The sequence below is a fragment of the Rhinopithecus roxellana genome, chromosome 21, assembly GCF_007565055.1.
Source record: "Rhinopithecus roxellana isolate Shanxi Qingling chromosome 21, ASM756505v1, whole genome shotgun sequence".
Lineage (NCBI taxonomy): Eukaryota > Metazoa > Chordata > Mammalia > Primates > Cercopithecidae > Rhinopithecus > Rhinopithecus roxellana.
Window position 1 is genome coordinate 78236742 of NC_044569.1, and position 27379 is coordinate 78264120.

At 39.1% G+C, this 27379-nt stretch overlaps 1 protein-coding gene across 1 annotated transcript in view; it reads right to left on the bottom strand.

Annotated features, from left to right (window-relative positions):
- Positions 1 to 27379, bottom strand: part of B4GALT6 (beta-1,4-galactosyltransferase 6) — a 65191-nt gene that overhangs the window by 19455 nt on the left and 18357 nt on the right. Inside the window, exons 2-4 of the mRNA XM_010380798.2 lie at positions 26739 to 26855; positions 18825 to 18938; positions 5800 to 5924 (exon numbers count right to left, since the gene is read on the bottom strand). Of these exons, the coding sequence (XP_010379100.1) occupies positions 5800 to 5924; positions 18825 to 18938; positions 26739 to 26855 (356 nt within the window). The remainder of the gene's footprint in view (positions 1 to 5799; positions 5925 to 18824; positions 18939 to 26738; positions 26856 to 27379) is intronic.

The window sequence follows — 27379 nt, forward strand, 5'->3', positions numbered from 1 at the left end:
GTATTTCAGTGGTAGGATAATATTCAGTTTAAAATGAGGTTGGCAACAATCCATAACAAGAAAAGACGTAAGCAGCATAGAAATTTGTTCTTTATCAATCAAAGAAATTTGTTCTCATCCAAAAAGCAAAAGAAAAAACACGTACATAGAAATGAAAATAGTTTTAGTATGTTAATCTTTCTTCTAATATGAAATAAAAAACCTAATGTAATTCTCAAACCCAACACTTAAAAACACCATCTATATAAAATGTTTTAATGTAATACAGGAATAAAGGAATAATCATCAATCATCACTAATTCAAATCCTCCATTTCTTGGATCCAAACTTTGTCATACAATCTATATCTCCTTACAATTTAGATTTTGCCTTTGAAAAACCTAAAGTGTTTTCTAAATTACTTTTCTCAGCAACTTCCTAGCTGAGCTAGCTTTATTATTATTGTGAATTTTCTAATAAAACTGAAATTAAAGCAAGTTTTCCACAGATCATAAATTCCAAATCATTAGATTTTCAAAAAAAGACAACAGTGAAAGTATATCTAACCAAAATACCTCTGTGTTACTCTATAATCTGGATTTTTAAAATATACAATCTAAACTGGTTGTAACAGAATACTGTGAAAGAACATTAAATCTATGATTTACTAAAATTTTATCTATACCAAATAAAGTTTATTAATAAATGAATAAATGCAAATAATTGAGAATGCATAAGTTGTGCACCTAATCCTTTTAAAATCAGGACCTGATATTAGACATCGTCAAACAAAAATAATACTTAACCGTGTATTTTATATTATTACCAGGATCATAGATGGCAGACATTTTTAAATTATTCAAATATTTTCATTTATAAAGAGAACAAAAAATGATTTAGTAAAACTGAAGATGTCTAAACTACAAACTCCACCATTCATTTTCCCCTAACGCTGATGGGATAGCAAAAAAAAAAAAAAAAAAAAAAAAAAGAGAGACAATGGCTGCTATGAGGCTGACGTTTTCATGATTATATTAATTACGGCATATCTGTCTAGCAAATGGTACGAACAAAAGAGGTCTGGTGCCCTTGCCAGCCCAACTTTGGGTTCCACTCCCGTTTAAAGGTCTCTCTTGGCTCAGGAGCCTGAGGACCACGAGGTTACCCCAGCAACACCCGCCCAACACCCAAGACCTCCTTCCTGCCCCTGCACAATGGCTGCCAACTGTACTGGAACTATATACTGAGACGGGACTTACTGCTGGGCTTCAGTGCCCATGGCTGGCACATTCAAGGAATTCCCAAATCAAAACAACTGCCAACCCAGCTCAGGGATTTGCTTTTAGGATAGGAAAGTGCTATGAAAAGTAAAAGGAATAAAAGGGGTTAGATGGTGAGTACATATCCCACTACTGACCTTATCTAAAGCATATCCATGTGATAACATGTAGCTTAATAAGTCAAGCCTGCCCTTCTTGATTTGGAAGTTGGCCACGAGTTGGCCACCTATGACATAATGTCAATGAGCTGTAAAAGCAGTTAACGCCAATTATAGATATTTGAGGGAAGAAATTATTAAATGGCTACAGAGGCCCGATTAAAGACAGTGCATATTAATTAAAGACAATTAGACTGAGTGATGAGCTGAACATACAAGGATAAATAAAAGGTAAAGTTCTAGCTCCCAATACAATAACCTCTTCAATGAAGTATTTAAATATCAAGAGTTTTTTTTTTTAATCTTATAAGGAAAGTGAGACAGTAATGAAAATAATAAATTAACCAGTGTCTTGGTAAATTCAAATAAGCTAATCTAATGTGCTAACAGTAAACGGATGTCCAAATTTTAATGAGAGGGTTATTAAAGATTGTGAATATGTGATAAGTCTAAAGCAAAGCTTTTATTAAAGTAAAGCTAAACAATATCTTAAAAATTCATCTGGCACATCAGTTCTTGTGTTTGTGGAAGGATGTCCTGCATAGTTTACAATTTTTTGTCTAGAAAATATCTCAGTGTTCTGTGCTCATTTATTTTAAGGCTTAATAGCCTGTTTCGGGACATTCTTTCTTCTATGTGCCGTAATTTGCTGTTTGAGCCACTCTCTTGTTGATACACCTCCAGTGGAGACCGAGAACATCTGGTCATTATCTTCTGATAAAACAACACTTCATCCTCCTGAATCTCTCCTCACCACCTCTTGATCAAGTAAAATTATTCCATTCAGTTTGCTCCTACTTTAAAATCACAAATCTTGCTGAACATATGCACCATTTTTTCCCTTGCTTATTTTCTCCTATATACGCCATGAGGAGATCATCAAGAAAAATGTGTATCACATCAATTTCTCCCACCAAGTTTCTGTCCTACTTTCAAATTTTCAGCACACCACCAGCTACGGTGTCCCTAAATGACATAGCTTTAGGCTTGGTAACCTTAAGGTAAATCTAGCTATCTGCCACTGAGTAAGCAGAAGCTGGTAAACCCTCATTCTCCTTCAGTGTTTTTAGTTCCATCTTCCTATTCCTCCCAATTTCCAGCACCTACAGGAGTAATTCTCAAACTGGAAGCCCTTGGTCAAACATGCAAGTTCTTGTTCCTTCCCACCAATAGAAACAGTATGTTTGAGGACTGAGTTCAGGAATCTGCATTTTTTTTTTTTTTTCTTTTAGAGATGGGGTTTCATTCCATAGCCCAGGCTGGAGTACAGTGGTGTGATCACAGCTGCACCAAACTCCTGGGCTCAAATGATCCTTCTGCCTCAGTCTCCCAAAGCACTGGGATTACAGGTTTGAACTACCACACCTGGCCAAAAATCAGCATTTTTACCATATGCCTTAAGTAGTTCTGAAACAGGGAGGCCAAGACCCATCTTTGAGGTACATTGGACTACAAATGAAACTCCAGGCCTCTGGGTAGACAAGAGCATCAAGCAGCTGCCTGGTTCTTTAAGCCTGGAAGTTACAGACCAAAGTTGTTCATCAAGCCCTCCATCTGAAATATGAATGGAAAGTCAATGTTACAGGTAAACACTTCACTTTTAATGACCTGCAAAGCATCCTCATGTTCTTTAGATACAAGCTTGCCCCATAAGGTGTCCAACCTGTGCAGAAATCTTCTACTCAAACCTGCAGCATTCAGGAATATCTAGGAATTGCTGAAATTACTACTGGTTTTTTGTTTGTTTGTTTGTTTGTTTTTTGAGACAGAGTCTCACTCTGTTGCCCAGGCTGGAATGCAGTGGCACGATCTCGGCTCACTGCAACCTCTGCCTCATGGGTTCAAGTAATTCTCCTGCCTCAGCCTCCCAAATAGCTGGGATTACAGGCCTGCACCACCATGCCCAGCTAATTTTTTGTATTTTTAGTAGAGACGGGGGGGTCTCACCAGGTTGGCCAGCTGAAATTACTAGTTTTGAAAGATCTCAGTTCTATTTAATTTGCCATCAACTAACTGCACTGGTATTTTTCTCATTTAAAAAAGGGGCCTCAAATACTAAGAATCAAGTTGATGACAGATGTTTAACATAAATCTAGTCATTTCTTACTTCCCTCTCTCTCCACTGTTCCAATATGAGAATGGAACATTATCAGTAAGCAGGTAGGGACGGGTAGGGGGAGAAACTGTGTAACTAAATATTTAGTGAGATGATAGTTATATAATATTTATGTGAATATAGCTCACTTCTGAATAATCTCCAAAATTCCTTTCATACCTTTAGTTGTGTAATTCTGAACTACAGACTATATTCTGAGAAGGGTTTGCTAAAAGTTGAAATAAAAGCAGCATTATCATAAAGTTCCTAAGTAAAATAAGTTAATTTATTTTGAGACAGTCTTGCTCTTTCACCCAGGCTAGAGCGCAGTGGTGCAATCTCGGCTCACCGCAGCCTCCACATTCCAGGTTCAAGCAAATCTCACACCTCAGCCTCCTGAGTAGCTGGGATGTGCCACCATTGTATTTTTAGTAGGGATGAGGTTTCACCATGTTGGCCAGGCTGGTCTGAAACTCCTGGCCTCAAGTGATCTGCCTACCTCAGCCTCCCAAAGTGCTGGGATTACAGGTATGAACCTTAGATCCCTGAATTAGTTTCTTTCCAGGAACTCTTTTCAATACTGTTACCTACTGAGTCATATGTAGTTTATAGTCTACTAATATCTCTAAGTAGGAACTACTCATGTGATACACCAGTCTCCTGGAAAATGAGAAGAAAATAAAAAAATTTAAAATCCATCTGGTATAGATCACTGGAAACGGGACAAGAATACTTCATTTTTCCTATCCCAAACTGTTCTACTAGCATGCTACTAGTAGAGCACACCTGAGGGGTGTGCCATATCCTGTACAAACAACTATCTGAGTATCAACCTCCGTGCTATCCCACAGCCTCGGTGACTGAGTGTGCTTCTTTTTCTATTAGCATTCAATATACACCCTCAATACCCAAATGTTAAAAATAATTTACGTGCCCAGGATATTTTTAAAAGATGGAATGTACATAAATTGGGCTGCATTTCATATAGATACAAATGTGAGGAAAATCAAGAAATATGAAGAGATTCATTTGTTAAATGAATCTGATCTGAGAAATAGTGTAAGGTAATTATAAAATAAAATGTTTTGCTAAAATTGGTACTGGAATCCATTTAAGCAGCTTCACAACTTGTTCAAGGCAATAAGAAAGCTGACCATTTATTGAATCATTTGTAACAAGGCCAAAAAGGCTTTTATTTGCCTTATAGAGTTAATTCAACAAAACTGTGTTTAGTGCTTAACTCACACAAGACAATGTGCTCTGTGTTGGGAATACAGATACAAATAATAACACATCTTCAAACACAAAGAGTTCATGGTAGATGAAGTCAGAGGGTCTTTTTCATGAGTTTAACAGCATGTGATTTTCCTTCCTACCAGTGGGGGTTTTTTTGTCAGGGGGAAGTGAACACACAAATATTCTAGAAGTATACTAATGTTTTAAAAGAGAAAACTGAAACTGTCTCCAGATCAAGATTATATCACAATTCTTTAGGAAATAACATTTGATTTAATCAGTTGTAGTTTTCATTGGAATTACATAAATGTTATTTCTTACTCAAACGTAATAACATTAGATGAATATGCACTTATTAACCAATTTCACAGCTTTGAGGGCAAGTCTGGCTTAAATTATGGCTTTCAATTTTTCAAAAGCAGCAGAGGCAAACCCACCCCCTTACAGTTTTTCAAACAAAACATTGAATAGAATTCTGACATACCAAAAAGACTGAAAGCTTGGGCTGTGCCTTCTGAAGCCAAGAAGAGCCCAAAGTCCAACTTTTCAAGTCCCACAGTGATCTCTGAGCAGCCTCTTTATAATCTTGGATTCTGAGAAACACAGCTTGAAGACCCCAACGCCAGACCAAACTGAAAATCAGGATATTAATATCCTCCGAGTGAGTTCTCACGATTCCAGAAATTGGTGAGGCTATGCTTGCAGGTGTCAGTAATCATTAGGGACAGCTGCAGGAGGCAGGGAACTCACAGCCTCTCTTCCAAACAGAACAGAACAACAGAAAAAATCTATCTTCCAAGCCAAACTCAAGTCACGTATTTATTACCAGGAACTCAAAGAGAATGAACCGAGCATCTATTTTGTATCTACACAGGTGCATTTACAGTCTTCACACGTTAACACTTAAATCACATTTGAATTATAAATAGTAAACATTAAAGACAAAAATACTGATGTTTTAAATTTATCAAGACTTAAAGACATTTGTCTCTGTATTTTGAATCAAGCACATAGTAACAGTCAAATTGCTTATGAAAAGAATTTACCTCACCTTCCATCTGGGTTTACAGTCTTTTGGCCTCCAATGACCCCCTGGCTCAATATCTAAATCCTTGGAGAAGAGTTGATGAATTTCATCAAAACTGACTTCGCTTACATTGACACTGAGGAATCCTCCTGCAAATTAAAAATGTGAAAAATTGTTTTAATATTTTTTGCCTCAAAGATCTAGTAGAACAAATAATAATCAGCAGGGTGATGGCATAACTTAGTTGCCAGGAAAATACAGTTTATTCCTATTACCACCACAAAATAATGAATAGCGCCCCCTTTCACTTTTAGTTTCAATGATAATATATATGGTCACCCTACTGTGTTTGGTAAATCAGCCAAAGAAAATCAAATTCTTTTTAAAAACCTTTTTGCTTTTGGGTAACATATCGAATAATTTAACATTCTTTGGAAAATGTTTGCATGTCATTATAACTTAACGCTGCAATTTAACAACTATTCAAATATTTTAATACCATTTTTAATTTTAACATTTTCAACATAGGGGACACAATATAGCACAGTGCTTAATGAAATAAGCAGTCAGATTGACTGGGAACTGATTCCTAGCTTCTGTCTATTGGGAAAATTATTTAACCTCTCTGTGCCTAAGCTTCCACCTCTGTAAAAAGGACAGTAATGCCTGCCTCCCAACGTGGTTGTATCCATTCCAAGAAATCACCTGTGTGAAGGATCATATGCAGTGTCAGGCATTAGATACAACCAACAAATGTTAGCTACTATTACTGTTACCTGCTGACATTTCTTAAGAGAGGGAATTTGCAAACACAATTCAAAGCATTGATTCTGAGCACTTACCATATATCAGGCCCCTTGGTATACAAAACTGAAAAACTACTTCTGAGATATTCCTGGTCTAATAGGCACTCATTCTCCAAATTAACAAATATATGACATTACTGGAGGTGTTCTTACTAGCAGCTTTTCTAATGTATACCATTGAAACAGGAACGAATCTTGAATAGAAAACCACTTGCATTAACCCTAAAACAGAACTAAGAATCAGGAAGTCTCTGTATCTCCCCCTGAATTAAAATAGCTGCTTGATCACTAACATCCCTTCAAAGCAATGCTATATTCAATGACTTCACTGTTAGAGAGAACAGGATGTAAAAGGCTATTGGAGCAAAACTACAGATCATCTTCTAGCAGTTTTAAAGTCATCTGTTAACTTCCAAATAGGTACAAATTGCTCTGGAGCGCCCTCCAGCCAAATTCTTCTCTCTGACCTCATCTCATAAAATACAAACCAACAAATGTTGAGGTTTCCCATTTCGAGTCTTCTGAGTTTCATGTAGCCACAATTTCACATAAAAAACACTCAGTTCCTCTCCAGAGAGCCTCTTTGCTCCCGCTATATTTTATGAGTTTTCACAATATCCTCTCTTCCTGTCCCCACTTCATCCTAACCAGGCAGCACTGTCAGTAGCCTCCACGCAGGCATGCTAGAATATTTTACATCGAAATACCTGTTTCCCAGAATAAGTTAGAAAAAGAATTGCTATCTTCTAATGCCTGCCTGTTCTACTGACAACATAAGCAGTCTTTTATAACGAAACACTCAGCCTTCAGTGTGACAACATGCGCAAACAAGCTAATCTTAGAAAGGTCAGATTCATCTAAAAGAAAGAGAAACCTATGAACTTGCAGAGAAAGAGTAAGTAAAATGTAAGATTGATCAGTCAACATAAGTACAGACTATCATGACTCAGCTGACAAAGAACGGAATCTAACACTGTAATCAAATAAAATTTACACAAATAAATCTGATACATTTAATAGTATGCATGATTGCTAAAATGATAGTAATTAGGCTAAATAATAAGCAGTTCATATAAGTAACTGAAGCTGGTATTCTTTCTGCACCGTTAAACCAAATTTTTTGTCTTTTTTCCAGCTTTATTGCTTCAACAGCTGTAATCATCATTATTGTCAGCAGTTTTCTCCAGCATCATTTGCAGTTTAATTTCCATCTCCAACGCATATGTGCTGGCAAGAGACAGGCTTTATTTCTTTCCCTCAATAGAGAGCGCTTTTTCTGTCCATCACTATCCCCATGCCTGAGGTATCCAAAGTTCACACTCCTCGGGGTTGTGCGCCGCCCTCCACCCCAACCCCATCCATACCCCTCAGAGTCCATCAGGAGCTTTCCTATGTGCTTGTTGCCCTTTGCACTGAAATCCTAATAATTTGCTGATGGAAGGCTAAAGATTGACCCGGTGGCATGCTACCCATGATAACAGCAACATCGCTATACTGGGGAGTGTGCAGGGCAGGCCTCCCAGGACAGGTATTGCCACCACTGGGAACAGCAAAAGTATGATCAGAGAGAGAGGAACAACAAACACGCATCACTGTGGGGAGTGGTATTAGGGAGAAGATCCTGTACATAGGAAGGGAAGGGAAGAGGGCATGTTATAAAAAGAGTGGCCGGGAAGAAGTACACTGCAGATAAACTAATGATGGTGTGGTTTCCAAACCGTCCTCAGGAAGGACTTCTCTCAGGGATCCTGTGGTAGGAGGAGGAAGGACTCAGGCTCCCCCAACATGGCCACTTTCATCTCTTTCACGTACTCTTTTGTCCCCTTTAGGTTTCACTCAAGAAAGCCTTCCACTGCTTTAAACACAAAACAAAAGGCTTCAGAAAACCAACTGCTATGAATGAAGCCAGAGAGGGAATGTCCTTCTTGTAAAGGATGCCATCAACTGGGCCAGTCCCCTTTATTTCACTTGCTGAGATTTCAAGAGCAACTGAAGAGATCCACTGAACTCCATGGACAGCCAATCTTCACTCTCCTCTGTGGTGAATCTGAGATTTCTTGTTGTTGTTCTTAATCCCAGATGTGATCATATAAATCTGAGATTTTTAACTAGCACAAGTGGTTTCTTTCCCAGTTAGAGATTTAAAGATCAGAAAATAAATACATTGACTGAAATCCATTTACCCAGTAGTGTAATCACAATCAGCAAATGTAAATAATATAATTTACCAAATACTGAATTTCACTATTTTGAAGGTGGCGCTGGGGTTAGAAAGGAAAGACCAGGAGAACTGGGTGTCTGAAGAGTGGAGGGGCTGCCAAGCACCTAGAGGGTCAAGGTGAAGGACAGGGAACTCAAGTCAGCTGGAAGCTACCTTCCAGCCATGTGTGCCAAACTGCTTCTGTCATGTGTGAGGGTAACTTAGTTGCACCATTGGTTATGTAGGACATTTACTATAATTTCCTAAAGCTGAGTTTGCAAGACATGCAGCAATGCTGCCCATCTGGGAAAGCCAGGCGTGCATGGGCCAAAACAAACAGGCTTATTGTGCTGTGGATGATAATGTATCACACGACATGATTTAGGATTTTATTTTTCTATTAAAATATAATTCTTAAAATAACAAATATTCAAAACCTATGAATTACCTACATTTATATTTTTCTACCATTTCAAGTAAAATTTAAGGCATATAATCTCCAGAGAGTTGTTTGCTCTATAAATCAATAGTTTTAAATGACTGTTTCATTTTGTTTGGAGCCTATATCTATTTTTTGGTATCTAAAACCTAATTCTGGATATGTTGGTTTTATCTGTTTTACCCTCAGGGTTTTAAATGTGCACAGCTCAAAGAGCTGATGACAGTGTCAGAGAAGGACCTAAATTTCCCCTAGAAATGTCCCTTAGGGTAAATTCCTCTCCAAAGCTAGAAAAGCATTTTTATGATAAGATGGGACATTCCCTCCCCCAGCCTCTGTGCTGCCTCCTGAGCATAGCTCTGAGACTGAACAGTTATGAGGCACCCAGCCATCGGTCATCTCCTGTCCTTTCTGAAGCCAACACTAGACACTGCCTATTTCAAATGCTTTACTTAAGCTTCTCGACTTCTAAAATTTTACAACCGCTGCTTAACAAATGATTTCTTACTCAAGTTTTCTTGAAGCAACCAAACCTGAGCATTCTAAACATAAGACAGAGCATTAGTCACACATCCCCACTGCCAAGGGCAATGCCTGGACACAGAATGAATGAATGAATGAATGAATGAATGAATGAATGAATGAATGAATGAGTAGGAAGATTCCTGTCTCATCCCTGCTTCTACCTACCTGCATTTCTACTCCCTGGCTCCATCAGGTGCTAAAATATTTCTTTAAGACATGTATGCAAAACTGTACATCCAACAAAGGCCTAATATCCAGAATCTATAAGGAATTTAAACAAGCAAAAAACAAATAACCCCATTAAAAAATGAGCAAAAGATACAAATTTCTTAAAAGGAAACATTCAAGTACCAACAAACATATGAAAAAATGCTCCAAACCACTAATCATCAGAGAAATGCATACTAAAACCACAATAAGACACCATCAAATACCAATAGGAAAAGCCATTATTGAAATGTCAAAAAACAACAGAAGGCCGGGCGCGGTGGCTCAAGCCTGTAATCCCAGCACTTTGGGAGGCCGAGACGGGTGGATCACGAGGTCAGGAGATCGAGACCATCCTGGGTAACACCGTGTCTCTACTAAAAATACAAAAAAACTAGCCGGGCGAGGTGGCGGGCGCCTGTAGTCCCAGCCACTCCGGAGGCTGAGGCAGGAGAATGGCATAAACCCGGGAGGCGGAGCTTGCAGTGAGCTGAGATCCGGCCACTGCACTCCAGCCTGGGCGACAGAGCGAGACTCCGTCTCAAAAGAAAAAAAAAAAAAAAAAAACAGATGCTGGCTAGGCTTGGGAAGAAAAGGAGATGCTTATACACTGTTGGTGAGAATTTAAGTTAGTTCAGCCACTGTGGAAAGCAGTTTGGAAATTTCTCAAAAAACACACAGAATTACCATTTGATCCAGCAATTCTATTACCGCGTAAATATCCAAAAGAAAATAAATCATTCTACCAAAAAGGCACATGCACTATTATGTTCATTGCAGCAATATTCACGATAGTGAATTCACAGTGACACCCTGGACACTCTGTGTCCAGACCCTGAATCACAGTCACCTAGAAATGACTGGCTTTCACCTCTGACACTGCACCCTCTCATTAAAGCCTCTTTCCCTTTCACCTTCTACCACTCCCCTCCCATGAAGTCCCTCTTCAACTTCATGAAGACTTGAAGTCCTCTCTGCTATATCCACATTTTCCTCTATCTGGCCTCTGTATAAAGTGGTTTGCTAATTTTGATGTGTGCCTAAGAATTACCAGCTGTGCTTGTTTAAAATGCAGGTGACTAGCCACACTGTCAAAGTTTCTGTGTCAGTTGAAGCTCATGGGTCATGGTTTTGTCCACTGGCTTTAACTGAATACATTTCAACAGCTTGAACTACCCACCACTGAGTCCTGCCTTTCAAAGGAAAAAGCTAGAACCCACTCTCCAAACCCCTCTAGCAGGTAGGAGCGGTCATGTGACCAAATGCACCCACAGGAGAATGGAAGCAGTATTAAACAATATAAGGACAAGGGTGCTCTGCAAAACTATCTTTCAAGTAAAAGTGGTGGCAAAAGCTTCTAGCTTTACGGGAACCAAGAAGTGGCACTTCTGGTCTCCAGACCTGAGCAATGCTGGTAGGAGGTGTAAGTCCTGACAAGTGGCAGCAGGGGATGTTTCAAAGTGGTCTGAGCCTTGTTCTGGCTGCTCAATTTCTCAACCTAATTCTCTAGCCACCCAGGTTGTCTCTGGGCTCTCTAATATATTTTCATGAATTCTTTTTTCTCTTAAATCAGATATATTCTGTGGTTTGCAACCAAGAGCCCTGACTTTCACAGTCTAGGGTTTAGCTCAGAGGCTGCATTTTTAACAAGTATCCCAGTCACAACTTTTTTTTTTTTTTTTTTGGGGACGGAGTCTTGCTCTGTCACCCAGGCTGGAATACAGTGGCACCATCTCGGCTCACCACAAGCTCCACCTCCCGGATTCATGCAATTCTCCTGCCTCAGCCTCCTGAGTAGCTGGGACTACAGGTGCCTGCCACCACGCCTGGCTAATTGTCTATATTTTTAGTAGAGACAGGGTTTCACCATGTTAGCCAGGATGGTCTCGATCTCCTGACCTCATGATCCACCCACCTCGGCCTCCCAAAGTGCTGGGATTACAGGCGTGAGCCACCGCGCCCGGCCCCCAGCTGCATTTTTAACAAGTGGATGTCATCTGAATCACACTTAGAGAAATGCAGCTCTATGACCTTCACCCGATCACAGCACCTACACACTGACAAACACCTTATCTACAACCGCCCCAACCTGCCACACCTGGGCTACAGGTCCCATCCTTGTGGCGACAATTAACCATGCTCCAATTCTCTACCTAACAAACATAACTAAAGAAAGCACATAAGCATATGGATTAATCCCATCATTTGGGTGGCAATACCTAACATATTGCCTTAAGCATAGTAAGTTTTCAGCAAAAACAAGTGTCACTTCTTTTTGTATTGTGACCCCACCAGGGTGGGGTGGAGGGCTCTCTAGGCTAACCTGTCACCTTTTAATTTATGATTAGTTGACTCCACTTTTCATTCCCTACAACAACTTTTTAAATACTTACTCCTCCCTTTCAAGCTGCTCAGTCCTTCCTGGCCATGCCCTCAGGGACACGTGGCCTCCTGCTTTACCAGGAAAACGACACAGCAAGCACAGCAGGCACAAGCACCCTAGCTCTCCACCTCATCTCCAAATAAACCTCAGGCTTCCTCAGGGGAGGAGGCATTCCTGAGGCTTTCCATGCTCACTTTTCAACCTGAGGCATTGTCTCCCTTCACTTTCTAACCTGGCTCTATGGAGACTTCCCTTGTGCTTCTCCCTCATCCTTCCCAGCTCTCTTCTCTCCATCCTTCCTTTTTTTTTTTTTTTTTTTTTTTCCCCTGAGACAGAGTCTCCCTCTGTTGCCCAGGCTGGAGTGCAGTAGCATGATCTCGGCTCACTGCCAGCTCCACCTCCCGGGTTCACGCCATTCTCCTACCTCAGCCTCCCGAATGGCTGGGACTACAGGCATCTGCCACCACGCCCACCTAATTTTTTGTATTTTTAGTAGTGACAGGGTTTCACTGTGTTAGCCAGGATGGTTTCGATCTCCTGACCTGGTTATCTGCCCACCAAAGTGCTGGGATTACAGGCATGAGCCACTGCGCCCGGCCTCTTCTCTCCATCCTTTCTTTCCATGATGCCTACAACACACTCAAGTCCATCTCTTCCTAAAGAGCGCTTCCCTTACCCCCACCTCCTCTAGATCCTTTACCCCATTCTCCTTCCCTTTGCCACCAAATTTCTCTCGTTTCACCTAGTCTTCACACACATCTGACTCACTTCTCAAGACAGTCTACTTTGCTTCTTTCCCAACCACTTTACTGAAATCGTGCTTGCTGTATTCTCCATCCATTTTTGCACCAAATTCAGTGGCCCTTTCATGGTTCCTCACTCTCCCTGCTGTCTGCAGGTATGTGACAAGACACAGCAGTCTCTTTCCGGGATGTGTTCCTCCCTGGCCCCCCAGACACCATCCTCTGGCTTCTCTAGGTTCCTGTCTCCCCTTCTTCTGTTAACTGCCACTCACCTCACAAGTACGGAACTTCTCAGGGACCCACTCTCAGCCTTCTTCCCACCTCACTTCCTCTAATCTTCAGTCCAGATCTCTTATGAAAGTCAGACCCCAAGTTAACCCTCCTGAACTTCAAACAAAACAGCCCAAACAGAAACCACTAACTTCCCCATCCTCCAAATGTGATGGTTACTCTGTATCACTTCAGTTCATGGTCACCAAGTCTGAAACCTAGAAATTAATCCTCACCTCTCAATTGGTCACCGCATCTGGCCAACGGTACCCTGTAGGTTCTTTTTTGTGCCTCCTCCTCTCTCCAACGCCAGAGCCTTGGCACATGCCATTGTTGTTGCCTGTGGGCTCCCTGCAGCAAGCTCCTCTTTGGTCTCCTGGTGATCCCAGTATTTCTCCATTCTCACCCATTTTTCAGCTTCTCATCTGAATAATCTTCCTAAAATACAATCCTAGTCCATCATTCATCTGCCTAAAGCCTTTGATGGTTCTCCATTTCCCTAAAGCAGTGGGGTTTTTTATTTTTGCTTTTGGTTTTTTGTTTGTTTTTGTTTTGCCCCTAGACCCTTTGAAAATCATGCACTCTCGCCTGAGAGAAATGCACACAGGCTCATAAATCAACCATCTGCATATAAGCTAACAGGCTTTTCTCCCTCTGAAGCTCACCTCATGGATGCCTAGGAATGATGGAACCCACAAGGCCCTCAGATTCCTCAGTCCTTTACACAAGACCCTTCTGGCCAGCTTCCTTTCCCATACACGCCACTTACACACCCTCTCTGGGCAGAGCCGACCACTCTCCAGTCCTGGAACACACAGAGCCTCCTCATAGTGATGCTGTTCTCTCCGTTATCTTGCAAGACCCAGTTCTAATGACACCTCTCTCTGACATCGTCCTTTCCCTTGCAGAATAAACTGCTGTCTCCCTTTTGTCACATTCATAACCTTTTTACTTTTTTTTTTTGAGACAAAGTCTCGCTCTGTCGCCCGGGCTGGAGTGCAGTGGTGCGACTTCAGCTCACTGCAACCTCCACCTACTAGGTTCCAAGCAATTCTCTGCCTCAGCCTCCCAAGTAGCTGGGACTACAGGCGCGCACCACTGCACCCAGCTAATTTGTGTGTGTGTGTTTTTGGTAGAGATGGGTTTCACCATGTTGACCGGGCTGGTCTTGAACTCCTGACCTCAGGTAACGTACCCGCCTCGGCCTCCCAAAGTGCTAGGAAACAGGCGTGAGCCACCACGCCCAACCTGATAAGCTTTTCATAGCATGCCTTTCTCCAAGTGTGTTACCTGCTCTGGGCTGCCACACACATGACCATGTTCAGCTTTGTCTCTCCCATGCCTGCTTCTATGAACAACACAGGGACCGCTGTACAGCAGCTGTTCATCAATGACTGGTTGACTCTAAAATGGCAAATGGCTCCCATCTCATTTTTTTTTTTTACAATAAACATATGCATGACGGTTTGTTACATGAGCATTATTTGAGCTTTGCTTAAGTTTGCTTATCTTTTCCTTCTTTGCTGATTTTCATTTGAATTATTTAAATTCATCTCGAAAAGTCCTTGGAGCTTTTGTTACATTCATAAGGTTAGCAACTACAGAAACTATCAGGGTTAAACCATAAAGGGAACTATTCCACAAATAGTAAGAACAGAATATATAAAGGTCACTGCAAACGTATTCTATTTGAATAAGAATTAAAAGATAGGAAAACTAAAGGTAAGTCTATTTTCACTCTAATGCAGAGTATGCAATTGACATTTTCCATTTCTACCTCACCCATAAAAATTAAAATCAAAACATCCACACTAAGCACTTATTAATTTTTAGCCTCAGACAAGGTGAAACTTCTATTTTACTTTGTTAGCACAAAGAATCTTACATAAATGCAATAAAGCTGAATGTGGATTTGCCGTTTGGAGAATCTATAAATACTAACAAGAAAGAAGTATTCACTCATATTCTTCATATAAAAATACACATTAAAATAGATTTTACAGTGTAATCGGCCACTATTGAATATGAAACACTGCTGAAATGTATGAAACACATTTTATCTGCATTCTAGTTTGAAAAATTCACTTTATCTTTACAGAAATCCAGTGCCAGTGTTTCCATTGCTATACTAGGTAAAAATCAAAATTTACAACAGGATAATCAAATACATCAATGTTAAGCCTTAACTTCACTTTTAGTGACTATAAGTAAATATCACTTGTACTTGAATGGTTTTCATCCAAGTAGATCTAATTCTTACACAAATCCCTTCTATTATTTGGGAAAGAATCATACTCAATTATTTTGTGTGACTATTGTAAGATTTTATACTTATGTATTTTATTGCATTGTTCTCTATTATCAATGAAAACTATCTTTCTAAGTAAAAAAATGTAAGGATATATAGCTAAGAATAAAACTTCTAAACTCCACACATTTCTCCTAGTGTCTCATTCCCTTGACCATTGTAAAGTCTGGCTCTATTATTCAAAGAAGGAGGGAGAAGAAAGGGAGAATCAAATTAACGCCTATCAAACTTCAGGCACTGTGCTTCATTCTATCCTTACCACACTCTGCAGGTGATATCAGAATCCCAGGTTTTACAGGTACGTAAACTAAGCCTCCACTTTGCGGAGGTCACAGGACTGGTGAAGCGCTCTGTTGGGCAGCTCGTGCAAGGTTCTCTTGGCAGAAGCCTCATTATGTTGGCTGTACCCATGGCTCCTTTCTAAAGCTTTACCTGTATCTGGCTGTATTTTCTACCAAATCACCCTGTCATCATGGCCACCACGGTCACCACTAACTGGGCACAAAATTGGGACAGGACCCAAAGTTGGCAGCCCATGAGAGGGCCTGCTGTGAAAAGATGGCTGGCCACACCAGTGTGATCCTCTCTTACAAAAGAATGCAAGGATCTCAGGGAAGCAGAGAGAAGGGGCAGCAGTGCTGAGGCCCCTCCCCACCCCCAGTGTAAAGGTACTGCACAGCAGCCACGCACGACGCAATCTCTCAGTCACCATGACACAGACGGTACAATGGGCTGTGGGGCGGGAGGAGAGGAGTACCAGAATGAGGAAGTGGCAGACAGATGCTTTGAAATAGAGTTTAATTAGTACTCATAAAGCACTAATTAAAGAAAATGGCAACTAAATCAAGAACAGAAAGATTTCCTGAAACTATAAACCTTGAATATGAAAATTATGAAGATGAAATTATTGTAATCAATATTTCAACAGAGCATTACCCAGCGGTTTCAGTATTACACAGACAAAAGTATTCATTTTTAAGAAAACATGGCTGCATAACAAAGTAATGACAACCACAAAAATCACTGAGTTCCATTCTTTATTATGGTATAGCAAAGAGAGAGCAAGATTAGAATCACCTGAGAATTTTTTTTTCTTAAATACCAGGGACCAGGCCCACTGCTCTAGATCAGTGGGTCTCAATATGTGGCCCAAGGCTCAGCGGCAACAGCATCACCTTGCGGGACTTGTTAGAAATGCAGATTCTCAGGCCCGCTCCACACCTGCTGAGTCTGAAACTCTTGAGGGCAAGAACAAGCAACGGGGCTTGACAAGATGATCGGGGTGATTCTGATGTACCCTCAAGACTAAAAGCCATGGCCTTAGATGGTATTAGGTCAATCTTTCTTTTTATTATCGATATATAATATCTATCAACAATAAACTAAAACAAATCCTACAAATATGATAGGCAAAGGCTGATTTCCTCAATTTAAAATGCTCATGTAAAGAATAAAAAACCAAATACATCAGAATATGGATAAATAAGCAATTCAAAAAGATGTTCATATAAACCTTTAATTATATCAAATCCAAGATACAAACCTATATGTACAAAGTATGCTTAAAAATCATGGGGCAGGGGTAGAAGACTTGGAAAAAAAAAAAAGCCAAAATAATAGCTGTGTAGCTTCTGAATGTTGAGAGTACAGTATAGTGTTTTTAAAATAATGATAATGTATTATCTTCATAATTTTAAATATATATATTTAACGTACAGTAGCTTTATCACTACGACGTATTAAACACAAAGGTTAAAAACAAAATAGTAAAATCACTAGAAGGAAATAAAGGTATTTATTTGTATGGCCTCAGGGTAAGAAAAACTTTAAGACCAAAAAAAAAGCAAAACCCCTAGGTAAAGTGATAAAAAACATTTGAAAATGTTATAATTTTGAACTTCCATAAAATAAAAGACAAAATAAAATGAGAAGCCCGGGAATGTGAAAAGATACTTACAAAACACATAGCAGATCCACTGCGAGAACATAAATAATTTTTACAGATCAATACCAACACACAATAACCAACCAGGAACTGATAAAGCCCATGATGCAGCAAGTCACAGGAGAGAAAATTTAAAAGCACAAACATGGGAAAACCTACTCAAACCCACCAGGAATAAGGGAAGTGAAAACTGAAACAATAAGAAACCATTTGTTAATCTTTCAGATTAGCAAGAATTTAAAAGTCCATCTGTATCAAAGTGGTACATTCATGCTTTGCTGTTATGGATATAAATTGGGATAGCTGCTTTTGAGAGCAACTGACAAAACCTGGAAAAACTGAGCCAACCTACCCAGCAAGTCCCCCACTAGCCATCAACCCTCAAGTACAGATGCATATATGCACAGGAAAACCCACACTCTGTTATTCTTTATACATACATACATATATATATATATATATATATTTTTTTTTTTTTTTTTTTGCTATTTTGTGATAGCAAAAAAGTTGAAACAACCTAAATGTCCATCAGTGGGAAAACAGGTAAATGAGATGTGATACATTTATACAAAGACGTACTACACAGTAATAGTTAAGAGAAAAAAATTAGATCTATATGTAACAACATGGGTAGTCCTCAAAAAAGTACCTAAAAAAGCAAGTTATAAGAATGAAATGCACTTTTTAAGACCAATTTACATAAATTCTCCTGTGAAACAATATCTATTTTCTATATAGACATCTATCTATGTAAAAAACAATTTTCATAACCGGTGAGAATACTCAGCAAACTCCCAGTAGAGGTGAGGTTACTTCTAAGGAAGGAATGCAGAGCCGGCGCTGGGGATGGTGGTCAAAAAGGATTGCTTAACCAGGAACATTTTAACATATTCAAAAGTAGACTACACATTAATTACTCTCTTAAACACCGTTTTAAAAGAACTTGGACATAGGTTAGCCAAAGTATTCGTTTTTAAAGCTGGGTGGGAGCAAGATGGGTATTTGTCATTTTCTCCCTTTGTATTTTTCTTCAGTTTTTCAATCATCCCCCTTCAAAAAGCACTTTGCCAAAAAAAAAAAAAAGTTCAAATAACATGCTGCATAATATAAACATTTGCACCCAGGTGCACATGACCTGATCCTGCTGCACTCAAATCATGTGGTTTTTATGACCGTACTGTAACACAAGTAAACAGTTAAGTCAAAATTAGATGACGACTTACGCATATAAGGCAGTTTTTCTGGACAGGGGAGGTATGGTGAGTATGTGAAGTTTTCCGGAAGATACGTTGTTGTTTGAACAAGATAATCACTTGAATTATTGCCTTCAGGATAATCTTGGAGAGAGAGAAAAGAGTTACAAAAACAAAAAGGTCCTTTTGCTTTGTCCCTGGAATGAAATACGTCACTGTCACTGTGAGAAAACTACAGTACACAATCTACAGAAGTACTTAAAATCAATTATCTTTAAAGAACTAGAGAACAGCGCACTGCTGCTGGGAACCTAACTCTCCGCATGATTTCCCAAGAGACATTTAGAGAGCAGCACACCCTTATCCTTGCACACAGACATAGCAGTCCCATTTGCAACCATGTGAGAACACCTGCTCCCATCCCTCCTCTGGCTGAGCCCCATCTAAAGGGAGTGTGAAAGTATAACAGGGAATCCCCTCCACTATGGCATAGCCACGGGTGTTCCAAACTGCTGTGTGCTTGCTACTAGCATCCACAGAGCAGAGGGGTGGGAGTAATGTTTTCTTACCACCTCACACTGTAGAAACTGAGATTTACCCACTCAACTTACTTTTGTAATACAGATCATTCTAAACCTTTAAGTTAGTCATTCCCAGCCTGTGGGCTGCAGCCCCGCGGGAGCCCTGGAGCTATTATTACATTAGATCCATTATCTTTAGAGTTAGCAAGTTAAACTGCATACAGGGCACCAAAGTCAAATGCCTGAGTTCAAATCCTCGCTCCAACACACTGTAGCTGTGGGATACAGGGCAGGACATGATGTAGTTTACCATCTATGCCTACTTCATACTGTCATTTTTAAACTTCGATAAGATAAAATGTGTAAGGTGCTGAGAACAATCCCTGGCCCACAGAAATAGTTAGTAACTGTAGCTATGAGCGATTAGAGATGAGCACCTGACCCATGAGACAGTCACAGGCTTAGAATTTTTGAATGTGGAACCAGAGAGATCACATTTCAGTACCTTTCTGGAGCAAAGTTCTGAGACGCAACTCTAGAAACCACGACACGCAGGTTTCCTGCTATGTAGGGAAGCTGGTCTAAGAGAATGACATCATGGTGCAATGAGTAAGAAATGAGAGATGAAAACAGCTCATTAAACTATGGTCTGTCTCCTGGATCACCAACGATGTACCACAGAAAGTGAAACTCAAGCAGACACTTTACGAAAATGTGAAGATATTCTTTGACTCTTGAGTAATCTGCTCCAGTGAGAGACACTGTAGGAGCTAAACCCTCTGACCGTAGGCTAATGACAGAATCCTGCAAATTAGATAGGAAGTATGTGAGATGAGCCAAAGAAAACTAAGCACCTCCCCTGCACACCTTTCCCTAACATCAGTATTCAGTCATTGTCACAATGGAGTTGGTGAGGATGCAGCGTGGGAGTCAGGACAGTACTTCAGGGCAGAGCCTCACGCCACCTGCAAGGCTGTCGAATGAAAGAGGCCCTGCCACAGCTGCTAAGCAGAGGGTGTTGGAATGGACAAAGGTTCCAGGTCGGGCACCAAGGAAGAAACAGAAGCCACAAGAGAAGGTCCAATTCCAAAGAACTGCATGGAAACCCCAGTTACAAATTTCACAGGGCATCAGTAAGGTGTTAAGGTAAATGCACTCCCAGAAAACCTCAACATGAGGGAGATCAATGATGGTACAACTGCTAAGGCCTATTCTACCAGGAAGTGGGAAAGCCCCAATGAGACAATCCTCCTCACTGTCTCTCCCTGTAGGAGTGCTGGCAAGCATCTGACAAGGAAAATCTTTCAAATGACAAGGGGAGGAGAAATTCAGTGAACATTAATCGTTTTGTATGCCCAGTGACACACCAAGACCACAGACACTACTTGGTAGCCCATGCTCAATGTATTCCCCCTGTGTCTGAAAGATTTAAAGATACCAAGCAAAAGCAAGTGGAAGGAAGTCCAATAAAGTTCTGATTCTTTTGTTTTTTTGAGACAGGATCTTGCTGTGTCACACAGGCTGGAGTACAGTGGCATGATAACAGCTCACTGCAGCACTGACTTCTTCAGCTCAAGTGATCCTCCCAGCTCAGCCTCCCAACTATTAATAGCTGGAACTACAGTCACGCACCACCATACCCAGCTAATTTTGTATTTTTTGCAGAGACAGGGTCTTGCCGTGTTGCCCAGGCTGGTCTCCAGCTCCTCGGCTCTAGCAATCCTCCTGCCTCAACCTCCTAAAGTGATGGGATTACAGGTGTGAGCCACCATGCCTGGCCTGATTCTTTACTTAAGATACTTTAAATATATATATGTAGATAGATATACACCAAAATTCAAGTTTTTTTTTTTTTAAAGGGCTTCTCTTTTCATGGGGACTCCTACTTTGCTAGTGGTAGGAGCGAGTGCAATAAGCATGAACTGGGTTTCTGTCACTCCCACCAAAACTGCTTAAGATCACTATTGTTATGAGTTTTGTGACAGTGTCTAGTCAAGTTCATTGATTTATACCTTAGAGTTATTTATTTATCTTCAATATTCCTGAAAAGGAAGATAAGGCATTCTTATTTGAGGGAGACAGTAAGAAAAGAAAAATACACAAAAAGAATTCTTAAAAATAAGTTTGCCAAAATTTAAAAAATCAAATCAAAGCATTGTAATAAAGTCAGAGCAATCTCCCAGAAAGATAGAAAGAAAAATAATTGAAAAACAAGAGAGAAATGATAATACATAATAGGATTTCCAAAAAGAAAGGAAAATAGCAGGAAGACAAATTATCAAAGAAATAATACAAAAATATTTTGGGGAATTGAAGGGTAAGATATTCCATATTGATAGGACTGCTCCCAGTAAGAGAAGAAAAACAAAGCTCCAAGATGCTCTTTGTGAAATTTAACAATACAAAAAGATCCCAAAAGTCTCCAGAAAGAAAAAACTGGTCCATGAACAGTAACTGCAATCAGGATAGTCAACAGACTTCTCAAAAGCAGCACTGGAAGAGTGAAGACAATGGCATAGGAATTTTGGAAACCCCCCTTAGAGTGGTCAACTCATGTGCCTAAGGGAAAATCAGTGACAAATTAAGAACTTTTGGAGGGAAAAAAGAGTTAACAAGTAACATCAACAAAAATAAACAGATCTACAAAACAAACATAATTACAACTAGACTCAGGAAAACAAACCATTATCTACATTCTCTTAACAACATCAACAATACGATTGAACTTAAATTGTGATGTAATTATATTGGGGATAAGGATACGTAAAATTGGGGTGAGACTATAATACTAAATGTCTTTCTTCCATAACAGGAGTAGTTAAAATTGATAAATCAAGAGACGGCAGGATAGAAACATAAAGATAAATAAACAATAAATTGTTAGTTCTCTGAGGATTGGGACTCAGGGAGGAGTAAGCTAGGAGACTGTTGTTATTATACCCTTTTCTACTTTTAAAATATAAAAAGTTCTACTTAAAATAAAAATGCAAGAAAGTTAGTGTGCTTTTCAATATGAATAAGTGAGCAGTTAAAACAATAAATAGTGAATGCCAAGTTCTTCACTAATTAGCTAGCGTGCGCTCACTTTCTCTCTCTGTCTCTCTCTCTCTCTCTCTCTCTCTCACACACACACACACACACACACAGAGTTCATATTATAGCTTTTGTTGCACATACCACCAGAAAGAAAAGATGGGCTAGCAATACAGAGATGATAATTTTTCTGAATCTCTTCAATTTTTATTAAGGATATACTATACACTACACATTCACAAGAATGAGACAATAAATAAGGTTGTCCTTGGATGTACAACTATGATATAACAATATTTTAAAATACAAAAAAAACAAAAGAGTAAGTTTGTCCCTGGGGGTCATCTGCCTTGAGATGTTATAAGGCCCATTTTCTTATAAAACTGAGGCAGAAAAAATCTACATTGTCATTCAATCCTTTTGTTAATATCATGCACTAACTTTAAGAGTATTTTCTTATTCTGCAGGATTTATTAATTTTATCATTAATGCTTGGGCTCCTTCTCTTAGCCACAAGCTATGATTCTCTAAACCCGCATCTAATTCACAGAAGTGCTCTGCTCTCTAGACATTTCCACAAAACAAACTGTTAACTCCTTCTGGGAAGTCAAATGGCAACAGGAGGGCCAGAAAGAATTGTTCTACTTTTTATTTTAGTGCTAGAATGACTGACTCACGAAGTAAACATTCTATCACTTTTATTAGTTTTTAAAGAACCACATTTAAGTGCCTTCAAGTTACGCAATATCATTATATTCACTTCACTGAATACAAAGTTTTAGAACTAAACATGTGCTATTCTTGGCCACATCGTAAGGAGCTCAACTCACTGCCAGACTTAGAGAAACACCTCCACACTCCTGGAGTACTCTGTTCAGTGGTATTTGTGTCTTCTCCATGTATTATGTGTATATAGTCTATCTACCAACCCATCTATTATTCTGAATATCTCTTTTAATTAAAATCAAATTGTCTTTGATTTCTAGCACCTAATAAAAGTACCTACAACACAGTAGCAACATACCATAAATAAACACCTCACAAATAATAATACAGCCAATAATGATTTAAGCTTCTAGAGATTTCACTGTAATAAACCCACAGAATCATTATTCCTACAAAAGTGGTTAGGTGAACAATGTCCATCATGTATAACCACTGCTTTCAAAGTCAGGAACCATTTTAAAAGGTTATGCATGACAGATGCATTTGGGATCCACCACAACTACTATAAAAGATAGACATTATTTCATTTAATGAATGGATAAAAATAAGATGAGCTCTGGGCCCCCTGCTTTCTTCCTCCCTTCCAGAAACACAACCAAAGAAAAGGGAAACAAAGAATGAAAACTGCCAGATGGATCCCCTACTAATTCTCACTGGACCTTATCACCTAAAGGAAAAGGAGACCAGGACCCAAGAACACCTTTTAATGGCTTTATTTTCCTGCTAAACAGCAGCTTAACACAGGTGTTAGAAACCCATGAGAGTTCTAGTCTGTTTCCCACTAACTTGTCTTGTCAGTCTGGCAGTGTCTGGAGGCCTCAATTCATATATCCATCAAATGAGGAGGCATGCTGGGTTATTTCCAACAAACCTATCCACTCTAACATTGCATGGCCCTTATCTTCTTCAGTAATTAGATGAATTCACTGAATACATCTTGTTTTCATAATTTGACTGGCTCTGTGGGCTACACGGCACCATCTGATTATGAGAGTATATAATTTCTTTACAAAAATAGTATACATTTATATTTTGATGCCACAGAAAGGCAGGTACAGGATTAAAAACCCCTTTTGGAAATCAAATGTGCTTATAACCATCACAATCTATTTACCATTTAGTGTTAAACTGTAAATGAGCCACTGTATATTAATCAATTCTCCTCTAAAGCTCAGTTAGCTTTCTGTATACCTTATAGGCCATTATCTTCTTTTCTGGATATTATATCTATAGAAGTCTATGCAGAAATAACCAGTTGCGTTATAAATAATTATTTATGTTTCCATCTCTCCCAGAGGCCTAGAGATCCTCATATTAAAGGAGACTGTTTTTCTTAATATTGTGTTTCCAATATCTGGTTAAATATACTAACTATATTCAGTAAATGTTGGTTAAATGAACATGGCAGAGCCTCACTGCTGACTCAAACTCCATTTTTCCCTTTCCCCTTAGGTAATAGAATGCCAGTTTCACTAGAGTTCCAGCACACTCTGGTCAAAGACTATATTTCCCAGTGTTATCGCATGTGGCCAGGCAATTAAGTTCTAGCCAATTAAATGTATGAAAAAATACTGTATGGGACCTCTGGGAAGGCTCCAGAAAAAGGGGTACCTTATTTGTTCTTCTTTGCTCTCCCTTTCCTCCTTCCTACGGACCCAAGTTCAAACACCAAGATGGCACCCAAGTAGCCATCTTAGACTATGAGTTAACCATGGAGCTACATGACAGATAGCAGAAAATGAAGTGTGATGACTTACTTTCAGGAGCCTCTACAACCAGCCACAGATATCCAACTTGCAGAGTTCTTTCACATAAGAACAGAAAGCTTCATGTGTTTAAACCACCACAGACAGGTCTCTGTTACATCCAAACATAATCCCTAATGTATACAATGACTGTTTCCTGAGGACAGTTTTACCATCAGTAAAGGAACTCTATGAAAAGTTTTCAAAGTTTTTTTTTCAGTTGCAGGGTACTATGGGGAAAGATTGTCTTGTCCATGTAATCATTCCTCCTAATCATGCTCAACATCCACACATAGACCTTATTCATACCCCAGGGAAAACAACCTGATATGCACAAATTTTTAGCATTCCCACAAATATACCAACTTAAAGATGTCTATTTCCTTTCAGTTGAACAAACTTTCAGTGAACATTTTTACAATCAACTTATTCAACCAGCACAAATCCTACAGAAGCTTTTAAAATGTTTAAATTTCTAAAATTGACCTACTATTCAGAAGACTCATTCATGCTAAAGAACAGTTAATGAGACTTTTGCTGTAGTATTAAAACATCAACTATGTTGAGACAGTCCTTCTAAAAAAAATCCTTCAAGGTTAAAAAATTAAAACAAGAGTATTTTGATTTGTGACATCATAAACATATTAGGCAAATGACTAAACTGGATTTTATAAAAGCACATGTGATATTAAATGGAGATCAATATGTCACAATCTTGAATTTTTAGAAGGGTCTAAAACTATCACCCACCTTGACATACATTTAAGAAAGAACACCTACAGCTGGAAGACAGACTTTCTCTTAGTACAATGTGTAGGTTTACAGTGACATAAGGAAGAATTACTAACACAAATTAAATCTTTATTTTTCACTCTTCAAAATGAGACCATAAAGGGTGCAACAACTGACAACCCCACTGAATCCTTTAAAGTAACACCTAATAACTTTGGGAGACACTGTGGCAATGCTGCCATAAAAAAGCATTAACATTCTTCCACAATAGTGAGATTTATTTACATCAATTCTACCATCCTTAAATCACTGGTTCGGCCTATTAGATTTTAACCTCCTGGGATTCTAATGCAGCTTCTACTTCCAGGTGACATTTTAAAGACAAGAGTAGGCCAGGCACGGTGGCTCACACCTGTAATCCCAGCACTTTAGGAGGCTGAAGCGGACAGATCACGAGGTCAGGAGATCAAGACCATCTTGGCTAACACAGTGAAACCCCATCTCTACCAAAAATGAAAAAAATTAGCCAGACGTGGTGGCAGGCGCCTGTAATCCCAGCTACTCGGGAGGCTGAGGCAGGAGAATGGTGTGAACCCGGGAGGCGGAGGTTGCAGTGAGCCGAGATTGCGCCACTGCACTCCAGCCTGGGCGACAGCGTGAGACTCCGTCTCAAAAAAATAAATAAAAAAAATAAAAAGACAAGAGTAGTTACCAATTTCCAATTTTATAAAATTTCTCCTTTAGCTCCTTAAAAAGGCCATAAAACTACTAACAATCTTCTATAATTAAAAACAACTATTTTCTAGACCTAGTTGGGAGAACAACTTAGGAACTAGAATGAACATAAAGAGAGATGGTGGTATGGCTTACTAAGATGAATAAATTATTCTCTGGTTAATTTCTCTTTAATACAATATGTGAACTGAAAAAGTAGAAGCTGCTTTCTATATTTTGTTTGCAAGAATTAACTTAAGTGTTTGTACAAAATCTCATCACTTTTGTGACCACACCTTCATACGTCCTAAAATAGGTAACAGTCTTGATTTGCACAGTAAAATAATCTGCCAGGATGCTTAGGGGAAGATACCTTCATCTTTAACAGGAAGTTACCTGAAGGCAAAACAGACTGTAGAAGATTTGATTTACTGCTTTGTGACTACAAGGGGTTAAGCAGGAAGTAGTCTTACCTGTACCGTTGAGCGTACTGTTTTTATTTGTGTACAGCCTGATCATATGACCTATTGTTTTCACATTTTCTCTCAACATTATACCTCGAGCTTGTACCATAAAGAGGTATGTGTTGGCTATAAAAGAAAAATAGAGAAAAAATGTCATAACTCAGTAAGCTTTTATTATTTAATAAAATAATATTCAGAATTGGTGAAGTGCCCAATAAACATAAACTGACTCAATCAGCACGTCCAAAGGGAAAAGAGAAATACAAAATATTGCCTACTATAAAAACTGACAAAAACAAACTGATTTTTTAAAAACAATAAAAACAAAAAAAAGTTGAAATATCCACCTATCAAATAAAATGAAACTAACTGAACTAAAATATCATAATGAACCCCCACATCCATAAGTGATTTTCTACTATAAAATAGACTTAGAAATTTCAAAAAGGCATTTTATTACAAGTACTCAATCTTGGTTATAACTCAGTTTCTCTAATTATAATATTAATTTCCTCCTACCAAAAACTTCACAAAAGCTAGGATTCCTTATAAATCCCATAATGTATGAATAAAGATCTTGCAATGGTCCTGAAAATTCTTGACGTGTTTGTAGGGAGGGGTGATCTAGGATAAGTATCTCTCTGGGTCAC